This window comes from Sphaerodactylus townsendi, linkage group LG05, assembly GCF_021028975.2.
Source record: "Sphaerodactylus townsendi isolate TG3544 linkage group LG05, MPM_Stown_v2.3, whole genome shotgun sequence".
NCBI classification, from domain to species: Eukaryota; Metazoa; Chordata; class Lepidosauria; order Squamata; family Sphaerodactylidae; genus Sphaerodactylus; species Sphaerodactylus townsendi.
In genome coordinates, this window is record NC_059429.1 from 137,975,185 (window position 1) to 137,988,094 (window position 12,910).

A 12,910-nucleotide genomic window follows, 5' to 3' on the forward strand; every position below is an offset into this window, starting at 1 on the left:
AAGAAGAAGAAGAAGAAGAAGAAGAAGAAGAAGAAGAAGAAGAAGAAATAATGCTGCACAGGCAAAACTCCACTTTCTCTGCTATCTTGTCTAAGGTGCAAAGGACTAATTGCATGAGCACTCAGGTCTGCTAAAGCATTTTCTTGGCCCTGTCAAGCAGCGGCGTAGCCAACTGCCCATCCAGGAAAATGGGCCCAGACTCCCACAGGTACTTGACCGGAGCCACCTTTCTTGTGAGCGCTGTCGTGTTTTTTTGTCTCTTGTGACACACTCCTGACTGCAAATGGGCAACCCCCAGGAGGCTCAGATCGACTGGAGCGTTTTGTCAATGAAGGGCGCACAGAGCGGAACGCCGGGAAGAACTCTGCTCCGTCTGCACAGTTGCCCCAAAACAGCAGAAAAGGGCATTCTGGCCTTGGCGGCCAAATGGAACGCGAAGGGCCACTGGCCAGCTTGCCAACCTCCAGGTGGGGTCCGGAGATCTCCTGGAATGACAACTGGTCTCTACAAGACAGAGATCTGTTTCCCTGGAGGAAAAGGCAGCTCCACAGGGTGGACTCTACAGGAATCCACTCCGCTGAGATCACTCCCCTCCCCACTCCCCAAACCCTGTTCCTGGGCCCCACCCAGAGGTGGGATCCAGCAGGTTCTCACAGGTTCCCGAGAGTGAGTTACTAATTATTTGTGTGTGCCGAGAGGGGGTTACTAAGGGGTGATTTTGCCACGTGGTTTTTGCCTTAGTTACGCCCCTCCTCTCAGCAGTAGCGCGCAGAACTGGAAGCAGTCTAGCAGGCGGTGCACTGGCGTGCGTGGCAGCCTGCGCCTGCGTGCATTCGTTTCCCACCCAAGGACTGGCGCAGCGGCTGCGTCCTTGCCACAGCCCCGCCCAGGAATGCCCCGCCCCGGAATGCCCGGCCACGCCCCCGTCGTGCCCCGCCCAGCCCCATTGGCGCTATGCCACAGTTTGAATCCCACCACCATGGGAACCTGTGACTAAAATTTTTGGATCCTACCACTGGCCCCACCCCCAAATCTCCAGGTGTGCCATCCCTGGCCTTTCTTGCTTCCGTCCAAACATCATTTCCCGCCAGGAAGACCAGTCTCCTAACTGGAGAGAAATTTCTGTCCCATAGGTCTGCCTTCCAAAGTTTTCTTCCCCACCCCCCACCCCTTCCTGTGTGTGTCTCTCGCCTTTTCAGGCTAGTTTTATTCCCTTCCTGTGTGTGTCTCTCGCCTTTTCAGGCTAGAAGCCTGACAAAAAAGCTCAGCGTATTTTCTCATGGAAGGAAATGATTTGGGAGATTTCAGTCATATAAGCACAACAAAGAAGCAAGTGTCCGTGGCCAGCGAGAGGCCAGGGTGGATCCTTACCTCTTGGAAAACTCCAGAGTCCTTTGCTTCCTATTTCTAACCCACTTGGAAGAAGCCGCATAGAAACAGAGGTAGAAGGGACCCAAGGGTCATCGAGTCCAACCCTTTGAACAATGCAGGGAATTCAGAGCTCCCTCCAGGATCCCTGGCCAATCCAGCCTGGAGGAAAATTCCTTCCTGACTATCAAGTGGCGACTGGCATTACCAACGTTCCCTGTAAGCTGCATGCATGCGTGGCTACCAGATTGGGGCTGCACAGATAAGGGGTCACCTGGCAAGGGAAACTCTCCCAGGCGGCTCAGTTCCACGCAGCATTTTTGGACTGCCCCGCAGCTCCATGCAATGCTTAGGGGGAGCATTGGGCATTACTCTGCACATGTAAGAAAGGACCATGAGAGCCAAGCTCTGGCACGACCACCCTTCCTGATTTCCTCCTTGTGATCTGCTCAAGTTGGTTCTCTGAGGGCCGTCTGGCCTCTGCTGAGAACCCTCCAAAGTGAGAGAGCGCAACATTTCCCGAGAAAGTCTTCCAGAAGTTCTTCCTAACTAGGGCTGGGGGAAACAAATTTTTATCAGTATTTTTCAGGTTCGGCTTTCATAGACCCGGAAAATGTCAATAAAATAAACAAGCAAGCAAGCAAATAAATAAATAAATGCTGATACTCCTCCTCCACGTTGGCTTTTTTCTCCACTGAAAATTATCAGGCTGCGAAACCCAAACCTATGAAATCCCCTTGCCTTTGAGCTCCATGTGGGTCTTGGAGGCAGCAGGAATTTTCCAGTCCTAATCTGGCAACGCTATAAAGAATGCTGGTGGCCACCTGAAGGTTCACTGACCTAGCTATGTTGGACTTGCTGCATATTGATGGGGCCTTGGAGTGCTGGTGCCTGCCTTCCTTCCTTCCTTCCTTCCTTCCTTCCTTCCTTCCTTCCTTCCTTCCTTCCTTCCTTCCTTCCTCCCTCCCTCCCTCCCTCCCTCCCTCCCTCCCCCCTCCCTCCCTCCCTCCCTCCCTCCTTCCTTCCTTCCTTCCTTCCTTCCTTCCTTCCTTCCTTCCTTCCTTCCTTCCTTCCTTCCTTCCTTCCTTCCTTCCTTCCTTCCTTCCAGATCATGCATTTCCTGGTCCCATCTCTCAGTGCCCAGAAGTTCTGCGCTGTGCAGAAAAATGCCAGCATTGCCTTACCCTGATTCTGATATCTGGGTTTTTCACGTAGATGTTTCGGACGCCGAGCACGATCTCTCTGGTCTCGTAGTCCTGCAGGACGGCCATCGCCTTGATCATGTTGTCCTGTGTTAAGCATCCGCCATACTTCTCGTAAAGGATGCGCAGTGGGACGGACTTCTCTGGAGACGGAAGCAGAAGGAAAACAACATGGGGTTTGAATGTATTCACAAACAAGGCGACTTCTGGGCCTCAAAGGGTGAAGAGAGTTCCGTAAACCAATGAAAAACAGCATGAAAGATACATTTACACTGTAAAACCGAACAAATTATTTTTTCTAAAAAAGATGCATTCCTAGAGTTGCAATGGATTATGTCAGTGGAGGCGAACCTATGGCACAGGTGCCAGAGGTGGCACTCAGAGCACTCTCTGTGGGCACACGCAAACAGAGTGTCCCCCACCCTCCACACATCTAGGCTGGCCTGGGCCACTGGGTTCGATTATTAGCATTAAACCTGAGACCTAGTTTTGGGGAAGCAGTGTAGGTAACCCTGTTAAGCGCTGTTAAACCCCACTGATTTTCATGCGAAGAACTAAAGCATGATCCTTTACCTGGGAGTAAGCTCGGTTGCTGGCAATGGGGCTTGCTTCTGAGTAAACCCTCCTAGGGTCGTGAGTCACCCGTTGGAAGAGTTGCACGGTTGCTTCAAAGCAAAGCCACCGACGACCACCAAGCTTACTCCCGAGTAACGCACGCCTCGAAGCCAACCGTTTTTTTCTAAACTTAAACCTCAGTATTCAGGTTAAACTGCCGGCACTTTGCGATAAAGAAGTGGGTTTTGGGTTGCAGTTTGGGCACTCGGTCTCAAAAAGGTTTGCCATCGCTGGATTATGTTGTATACACTCAGTTAACGTCTATGGCCGTGGGGGCGAACCTTTGGCACTCCAGATGTTATGGACTACAATTCCCATCATCCCCTACCAGCATGGCCATGCTGGCAGGGACTGATGGGAATTGTAGTCCATAACATCGGGAGTGCCAAAGGTTCGCCATCACTGGAAGATGGAAGGTAGAATTTAATGAAGCTGCCATGATTCCTCCGTCCCTCACGGTCTTCCTCCAGTGGGCAAAGACTTCCTTGTTTCATGTGGCGTTCCTTTACTGACCTCCCCTTATTTATTTTGATTTAGTTCATTTTTATCACATTTTACTCCCCAGTGGGGCCCCCAAGTGGTTTATACAGTTCAGTTCTCCCCTCCTCAGTTTTATCCACACAACATCCCTGCAAAGTAGGTTAGTCTGAGAGGGTGTGACTGACCCTTGGTCACTCAGCGCCTTGACCGCTGCACCACACTAGCTCTCCTCCTTGCTTATGTTTTAATTGCTACTCAGGTATGTTTGTGTGCACGCGTTTTAAGTTGTTTTCAAATGTTTTTATTTTTTTCAACCTGGTTGCCCCTCTGAGGGTCCGAATTGGACAGAAAGGTGGAACGAAAAATATTTGAAATAAAATAAACAAAACTTCAACCAGAAAAAAAGCGTTCTGGTGCTTGCATTATACCCAGAGACCCAACCCGTTTCCAAGATGTGCGGGGTACACAGTTACTGCTGGGACCAGTAGACCTCTGCCTCCTTCTCAAATTGGCTCGGAAATATGAATGACAAGACAACACAAGACGTGAGATTGAAGAAGAAGAAGAGTTTGGATTTATTCCCCACTTTTCTCTCCTGTAAGGAGACAGAAGAAGAAGAAGAAGAAGAAGAGGAAGAGGAAGAGGAAGAGGAAGAGGAGGAGGAGGAGGAGGAGGAGGAGGAGTTTGGATTTCTATCCCCCCTTTCTCTCCTGCAGGAGACTCAAAGGGGCTGACAATCTCCTTGCCCTTCCCCCCTCACAACAAACACCCCGTGAGGTGGGTGGGGCTGAGAGAGCTCCGAGAAGCTGTGACTAGCCCAAGGTCACCCAGCTGGCATGTGTGGGAGTGTAATCTGAATTCCCCAGAGAAGCCTCCACAGCTCAGGCGGCAGAGCTGGGAATCAAACCCGGTTCCTCCAGATTAGATACACGAGCTCTTAACCTCCTATGCCACTGCTGCTTACAAAGGTAGCTCACAAACTCCTTTCCTTTCCTCTTCTTTCCCTTCCTCTCCCCTATGAGGGGTTGAGAGAGTTCCGAAGAACTGTGACTACCCCAAGGTCACCCAGCAGGCTTCATGTGTAGGAGTGGGGAAACAAATCCAGTATGCCAGATGAGCCTCTGCCACTCAGGTGGAGGAGTGGGCAATCAAACCCAGTTCTCTCTCTTAGAATCCACCTGATCTTAACCACTGCACCACGTCTGGCTTGAGGCACTGACAGTTTGTTTCTCCTTCCCTCTTCCACCTCATGGGATGCTGCCGAGGTGACAATCAGGAAAGTAAGCACTTCACATCATAACTTCCCTTTCCGAGATATTATCAGGAAGAGATTGGCTTCTGCAGGACTGGATCCCTTGGAACCTCCTTGATCTCTCTGCTGTTGACCTTGAACCAAAATGTTTCTGGAACAGGAGCCAAACAGCCAGATTGGTGTAGTGGTTAAGAACAGTGGACTCTGGAGAATTGGTTCAATCCCCCGCTCCTCCACATGAAGCCTGCTGGGTGACCTTAGGTCAGTCACAGTTCTCTCTGAACTCTCTCAGCCCATTCACAGGCAGGTAAAGGCAAACCACCTCTGAATATCTCTTGCCTTGAAAAGCCCAAGGGACTGCCATAAGTCAGTTGTGACTTAACAGCACGCATGTGTAACCCCCATGCCCAGAATGGGTTGACCCAGAAAGGGGTGGAGACTCAAAGCAGCAGGAGGCTGCAGAGCTCATGTAGTTTGGAGGAGACGAGGCTACCAGACTCGGACCTTGGTTGGTATAAGCCAGTGATGGCGAACCTTTTCGAGACCGAGTGCCCAAATGGCAACCCAAAACACACTTATTTATCGCAAAGTGCCAACACGGCAATTTAACCTGAATACTGAGGTTTGTTTAGAAAAAGCGGTTGGCTTCGAGGCATGTGTTACTCGGGAGTAAGCTTGGTGTTAGTCGGTAGCTTTGCTTTGAAGCAACCGTGCAACTCTTCCAACGAGTGAATCACGACCCCAGGAGGGTTTACTCAGAAGCAAGCCCCATTGCCAGCAACCGAGCTTACTCTCAGGTAAAGGCTCACACCTTAGTTCTTTGCATGAAAATCAGTGGGGTCTAACAGCACTTAACAGAGTTACCTACACTGCTTTCCCAAAACTAGGTCTTAGCGTTAATGCTAATAATCGAGCCCAGCGGCCCAGGCCAGCCTACATGTGTGTGTGTGTGGGGGGGGACTCTGCGCGTGCCCACAGAGAGGGCTCTGAGTGCCACCTCTGGCACCCGTGCCATAGATTCGCCACCACTGGTATAAGCCCTGAACACCTTGTTAAGGTAACTGCAATGTTGTTGGGAACTAGTGGGAAGGTAGTTGTTTGTTTTTGCTATGTTGTAAATGTTGGAGTTTACTGTTTCAGGGTTTCTTTTTGTGGTTGTAATGGGTGAGAGTTCTCCTGGAAACCTTCATCATGTTGAATCCTGTTCACCAAGCCCTTGGAGTCTTCAGGAGCCAACCCACTTGCAGGAAGAATTGGACTTGGCAGTATCAGTAGACTGTAAATAGAAGGACTTGAAAATGCAACCTGAACAGGACCTTGAAGTGTGACGTTAAATGTTGATGTTTGATGTTATATGTTAAGAAAGCAAACCATTTTGGTTTTTTTGAAAATGTGTTGTTGCCAACTCATTCCAAGTTCTGCCCCACAGAACCCACAGATAGAGGTTACACATGCACACACACAGACACACACACAGACACACACACAAGTCAAATGCCTAGGTATCTGCAGGAGCCATGAAATGGGCACTGTTTCCCCACAGCAGCCGAGACCTGGGCTCACCGCTCGCCCGACTCAGATTTACAGCTTTCTCTCTTCAAAGCCTTTGGGGTTTTTGCATCTTTTAAAAAATCACACCTGACGACAGGGAACGGCAGGTAAAACATGTCTCCCGGAGGCAGGTCAAACGAAGGTTGTCCTTGTAAAAGGGCTCTGCTGTTCCTAAAACGCTGGCGCGCTGTCAAAAATAGCTCAGTAGAGAGCACGGCGTGTCAGGTCACAGCAAAATTGAATTCCTTCCCAGCTATGGAAAAACCACAGCACTTCTGGACAAGTAGAGAGCGAGCGATTGTGTCTGCTATTTCAGCTCTCTTTGCTCACTTCGCTCACTTAATATTTTTTTGTTCAGGCTTGCATCCAAAAAAGAAACGAAGCCTGCAAAGAGCTCAGAGCTCAGACAATACGCAGGGAATGCTATTTGACACTGACAGCCCACAGACAGTGTTTTGGCAGCGTTCAGACTATTTATTCAGCAGTTTAGCAGGAAGCTCGTGTGCACGGAGGGGCCAACTGGGGTGGGGGCTTGAAAGGGGGACGTTGTCGTGAGACACAAAAGGCGAAGGCTGCTTTGGTCAGCATAGGCAGCGCGGAGTGTCCGGCTTGATCAACGGAAGCTGTTCTGGACACAAGAGACAATCCTACATAAAAGCAGGGGACGCTGGGGTACGAGAGGCTGGGGAAAAGCCCGGCCAGGAAAGGCCCAATCCCAGTGTGAGAAAAGAGAAAGATGACACAACAACCTTGTAAGGTTTGCAGGTGGCAGCAGATATGTGGACAGGAAAGAAGCAGAGCTCTGAGAACATAAGAACATAAGAACAAGCCAGCTGGATCAGGCCAGAGTCAATCTAGTCCAACTCTCTGCTACTCACAGTGGCCCACCAGGTGCCTTTGGGAGCTCACCTGCAGGAGGTGAAAGCAATGGCCTTCTGCTGCTGCTGCTGCTCCCGATCACCTGGTCTGCTAAGGCATTTGCAATCTCAGATCAAGGAGGATCAAGATTGGGAGCCATAGATCGACTTCTCCTCCATAAATCTGTCCAAGCCCCTTTTAAAGCTATCCAGGTGAGTGGCCATCACCACCTCCTGTGGCAGCATATTCCAAACACCAATCACACGTTGCGTGAAGAAGTGTTTCCTTTTATTAGTCCTAATTCTTCCCCCGAGCATTTTCAATGGATGCCCCCTGGTTCTAGTATTGTGAGAAAGAGAGAAAAATTTCTCTCTGTCCACATTTTCTACCCCATGCATAATTTTATAGACTTCCATCATGTCCCCCCTCAGACGCCTCCTCTCCAAAATAAAGAGTCCCAAACGCTGCAGCCTCTCCTCATAGGGAAGGTGCTCCAGTCCCTCAATCATCCTTGTTGCCCTTCTCTGCACTTTTTCTATCTCTTCGATATCCTTTTTGAGATGTGGCGACCAGAACTGGACACAGGACTCCAAGTGTGGCCTCACCACTGCTTTATATAAGGGCATGACAATCCTTGCAGTTTTATGATCAACTCCTTTCCTAATGATCCCCAGCATAAAGTTTGCCTTTTTCACAACTGCCGTGCATTGAGTTGACATTCCCATGGAACTATCAACTAAGACGCCCAAATCCCTTTCCTGGTCTGTGACTGATAGCACTGACCCCTGTAGCTTGTATGAGCCTTGCCATTATAAGGACAGTCAAGCCTGGGCCCACCCACTAGGCCTCATAGCCAGTCCGCAACCATGTCTGGACACTTTGGACAAGGTGCTAGGGCAGGATTCAGGTCGGCCATTTTAATGGTGCTCCTGCCTCAGGAGGGTTGGTTTGCCATATAATGGCTAACTAGGTTGGGCAGTTCCTAGAGATCTGGAGGCCGAGTTTGGGGAAGGGAGTTCAATGGGGTGGGAGGCCACGGAGTGAGACTCCTACGGTTGCTGGACACAGGTGGGACATTCATACAGTTCTGGGCACCGTAATTCAAGAAGGACATTGACCAGCTGGAACGGGTCCAGAGGAGGGCAACCAAAATGGTGAAAGGTGTGGAGGCCATGCCCGAAGAAGGAGGAGGAGGAGGAGGAGAGGGAGGAAGAGGAGTTGGATTTATATCTCTCTCCTGTAGGAGACTCAAAGGGGCTGACAATCTCCTTGCCCTTCCCCCCTCACAACAAACACCCTGTGAGGTAGGTGGGGCTGGGAGAGCTTCGTAGAGCTGTGACTAGCCCAAGGTCACCCAGCTGGTGTGTGGGGGAGTGCACAAGCTAATCTGAATTCCCCAGATAAGCCTCCACAGCTCAAGTGGCAGAGCAGGGAATCAATCCTGGTTCCTCCAGATTAGAGTACACCTGCTCTTAACCACTACGCCACTGCTGCTTCAAAGAGAGATTTAGGGAGCTGGGTATGTTTAGTCTGGTGAAGAGAAGGTTAAGAGGTGACCTGATAGCCATGCTTAGATATTTGAAGGGATGGATGTCATGTTGGCGAGGGAGCAAGCTTGTTTTCTGCTGATGCAGAGATTAGGACCAGGAGTCGTGGGTTCAAGGTGCAGGAAAAGAGATTCCACCTAAACATGTGGAAGAACTTCCTGACCATCAGGGCTGTTCGACAGTAGACTTCACTGCCTGGGAGCGTGGTGGAGTCTCCTTCTTTAGAGGTTTTTAAACAGAGGCTGGATGAACATATGTCAGGGGTGCTCTCTCCAAATTTGGGGTGTATCTTGACTCTTCTCAATGGGAGCACCTAACCAGCAGCCTCGGGCCCAGTCTTCCGGGACCTAACTTGTGGAATATTGCAGCCTTTTCATGGCCGAAGAGAGCTGCAAGACTAGGCAGGCCTCCCTCCCCAGACCAAATGGGGTGGGCTCCTGGTGGGTTCGAGCCCCCCAGTCCTTGCCTCCCACCACGCCCTCGCCCACACAGTTCACCCATCTCCTGACATGCCCGGAGCCAGAGGTGGGATCCAGCAGGTTCTCACCAGTTCCCGAGAGTGGGTTACTAATTATTTGTGTGTGCCGAGAGGGGCTTACTGATTGGGTCCGCTTTCCCGTCTCCACGCCCTCGCCTCCCCGAGAGGCATCCTGCCTTTGAACGTGAAGGTTCCATGTAGCAATTGCGACTAATAATGTCACTCCCTGAACTGGGTTAATCCCATTCAGGTCCTGCAATTCATGGATCCTCAGCCTTTCGTACCTTTTATCTCACCAGTCTCTTTCAAAGAACCTGCGTGTTTCACCATTGCTGTGTTCAGATTTGGGAGTTGGGGCATTTTCTATAATGGGATGATGATTTAGAAATGACCTGCTGCAAAAAAAAAAGGGGGGGGGTCGTGGTGGGGTGGCTGCCCATAGGGGGGCATCCAACTCAGGTTTTGCCCAGGGCTCAGGTTTGCTGAGGTACGCCTCTGCCCTCTTGGCGGGGGGGGGGGGGGGGGGGGGTGGCGAGGGAACCTGTCAATAACATTTTTGGATCCCACCACTGCCCGGAGCACGACTGGGGAGCGACCAACCTGGCTTCTCCTTCTTGGCAGGAAACGGAGCCCCATCTCAGCTTCCATCTCCAGGACAGGCCGGAAGGGCTGTTTATCTGTGAGACTTTGCCTCCGGCTCTGTCCTCCCACGTTCCCAACGCACAGGTTTTTCCAAAGGACTGCATTCTGCTAGTCGCAAGGAGGGGCCCGTTGTTTGCCTGGCCCAGGGGAGGGGGCGGAAACGAGCCAATGCAGCCCCATCCGGTGGCTTGGCACAGGCCTCAAAGGGCAGGAAACGTTGCCTTCCGCTGGCACTTCCTTCCTTGAGATGGGAATGCCTGTCTGGCTGCCAGTATGTCACGGGCTGCCCAGCGCAGAGACTGCGCCCCCCAGTCAGAGGAGCAGTGGTGGGTTCCAAAAATTTTAGTCACAGATTCCCATGGCGGTGGGATTCAAACAGTGGCATAACGCCAATGGGGCTGGGCGGGGCACGACGGGGCGTGGCCGGGCATTCCAGGGCGGGGCATTCCTGGGCAGGGCTGTGGCAAGGACGCAGCCGCTGCGCCGGTCCTTGGGCGGGAAACGAATGCACGCAGGCGCAGGCTGCCACGCACACCGGTGCACCTCCTGCTAGACGGCTTCAAGTTCTGCACGCTACTGCTGAGAGGAGGGGCGTAACTGAGACAAAAATCACGTGGCAAAACCACCCATGAGTAACCCCCTCTCGGCACACACAAATAATCAGTAACCTACTCTCGGGAACCTGTGAGAACCTGCGGGATCCCACCTCTGATTTCACACCCCAAAAATAGGGTCTACGGGAGCTTTGTGTGGAGTGCGAGAACCCAAGATGACATTGGAGAGATCTGAGAAGGAAAGAGGAGAGACAGGTGAGGTTTCCCTCCCTTACCTGCGTATGGTGGCAAGGAGACGTTCAGCAGGTCTTTGCTGCCGCACTCCGGCCCCAGAGTCCCGTTGTAGCTGGCCACCCGGGCCCCAAACATCAGCCGGCACGTCCGCTCCCTGTCCGCGTTGTTGTTGACAACAGCAAAGATGTCAAAGTCACACCCGTTGTTCATCCCCTCGGAGACTTTGATCCTGACCTTCAAGCCCTCCTCCGCCTCTGCCGGGGGGTAGGCCTTCCGGAGTTTCACCTTTTCCAGGACAGCCTTTTCTTCCTCGGAGCCTGCCAAGAGGAAACCCCCACAATGGCTGCTGCGTTTGTTCGTGTGCCAGGAGCTGCACAGATTCATTCGAGTAACCTTTAATGCGTTCTTTTAAAAATGGTACTAATACAGCCCGGAAACCACACAGCACCACAGTGATTCCGGCCGTGAAACCCTTCAACAATACATACTAATACAAGTTCCGCCCCCCCCCCCCTTAAATGGGTCCTAAAGGAACCCAAAATCGCCCAGCAGGCTTCATGTGCGGGAGCAGGGAACAAACCCAGTTCATCAGATAAGAGTCTGCCATTTTTAAAGAGAGGAAGAATGACTAATCTACCTCACAGGGTTGTTGTGAGGAGAAAATGGAGAAGAATAGAGCATAGAAACACAGAGTTGGAAGGGACCTTCAAGGTCATCAAGCCCAGCTCCTCACACATGCAGGAAATTTGCAACTACCTCCTGCCCACACCCCTAGTTTAACTTCCAAAGGGTCTCTGTTCATGCTTAGGAGCACGCCTTTCTTTAGCGGGATTCCAATCCAATTGTACGTTAGAGACCAACCAGATTTTCAGGAGGTACGCTTGCAAGAGTCAGCTCCCTGGTATCTGACTAAAGGAGTTTGATTCTCAAAAGCTTCTGCTCTCAAAGTCTTGTTAGTCTCTAAAGTATTTTAATGAATTTTAATGTTTTATCGCTATATTGTGTTTATGAGACATTATATTGTATTTGTTTTGTGTCTCATTGTACACTGCCCAGAGCCCTTCGGGGGTTGGGCAGTCTATCAAGCATTATTATTATTATTATTATTATTATTATTATTATTATTATTATTATTATTATTATTATTATTATTATTAACCACCACCACCACCACCCCCCCCACCACCACCACACCACCACCACCCCCCCACCACCCCCCCCCCCCCCCCCCCCCCCCCCCCCCCCCCCCCCCCCCCACCCCCCCCCCCCCCCACCCCCCCCCCCCCCCACCACCACCCCCCCCCCCCCCCCCCCCCCCCCCCCCCCCCCCCCCCCCCCACCCCCCCCCCCCCCCACCCCCCCCCCCCCCCACCCCCCCCCCCCCCCACCCCCCCCCCCCCCCACCCCCCCCCCCCCCCACCCCCCCCCCCCCCCACCCCCCCCCCCCCCCACCCCCCCCCCCCCCCACCCCCCCCCCCCCCCACCCCCCCCCCCCCCCACCCCCCCCCCCCCCCACCCCCCCCCCCCCCCACCCCCCCCCCCCCCCACCCCCCCCCCCCCCCACCCCCCCCCCCCCCCACCCCCCCCCCCCCCCACCCCCCCCCCCCCCCACCCCCCCCCCCCCCCACCCCCCCCCCCCCCCACCCCCCCCCCCCCCCACCCCCCCCCCCCCCCACCCCCCCCCCCCCCCACCCCCCCCCCCCCCCACCCCCCCCCCCCCCCACCCCCCCCCCCCCCCACCCCCCCCCCCCCCCACCCCCCCCCCCCCCCACCCCCCCCCCCCCCCACCCCCCCCCCCCCCCACCCCCCCCCCCCCCCACCCCCCCCCCCCCCCACCCCCCCCCCCCCCCACCCCCCCCCCCCCCCACCCCCCCCCCCCCCCACCCCCCCCCCCCCCCACCCCCCCCCCCCCCCACCCCCCCCCCCCCCCACCCCCCCCCCCCCCCACCCCCCCCCCCCCCCACCCCCCCCCCCCCCCACCCCCCCCCCCCCCCACCCCCCCCCCCCCCCACCCCCCCCCCCCCCCACCCCCCCCCCCCCCCACCCCCCCCCCCCCCCACCCCCCCCCCCCCCCACCCCCCCCCCCCCCCACCCCCCCCCCCCCCCACCCCCCCCCCCCCCCACCCCCC

General features: G+C 54.0%; 1 protein-coding gene across 1 annotated transcript in view; it reads right to left on the reverse strand.

Moving 5' to 3' along the window:
• Positions 1-11,711, reverse strand: part of LOC125433865 (protein-glutamine gamma-glutamyltransferase 2-like) — a 19,209-nt gene extending 7,498 nt beyond the window's left edge. Inside the window, exons 1-2 of the mRNA XM_048498786.1 lie at positions 10,823-11,711; positions 2,553-2,713 (exon numbers count right to left, since the gene is read on the reverse strand). Of these exons, the coding sequence (XP_048354743.1) occupies positions 2,553-2,713; positions 10,823-11,165 (504 nt within the window). The 5' untranslated portion in view covers positions 11,166-11,711. The remainder of the gene's footprint in view (positions 1-2,552; positions 2,714-10,822) is intronic.
• Between the last annotated feature and the right edge of the window lie 1,199 nt (positions 11,712-12,910).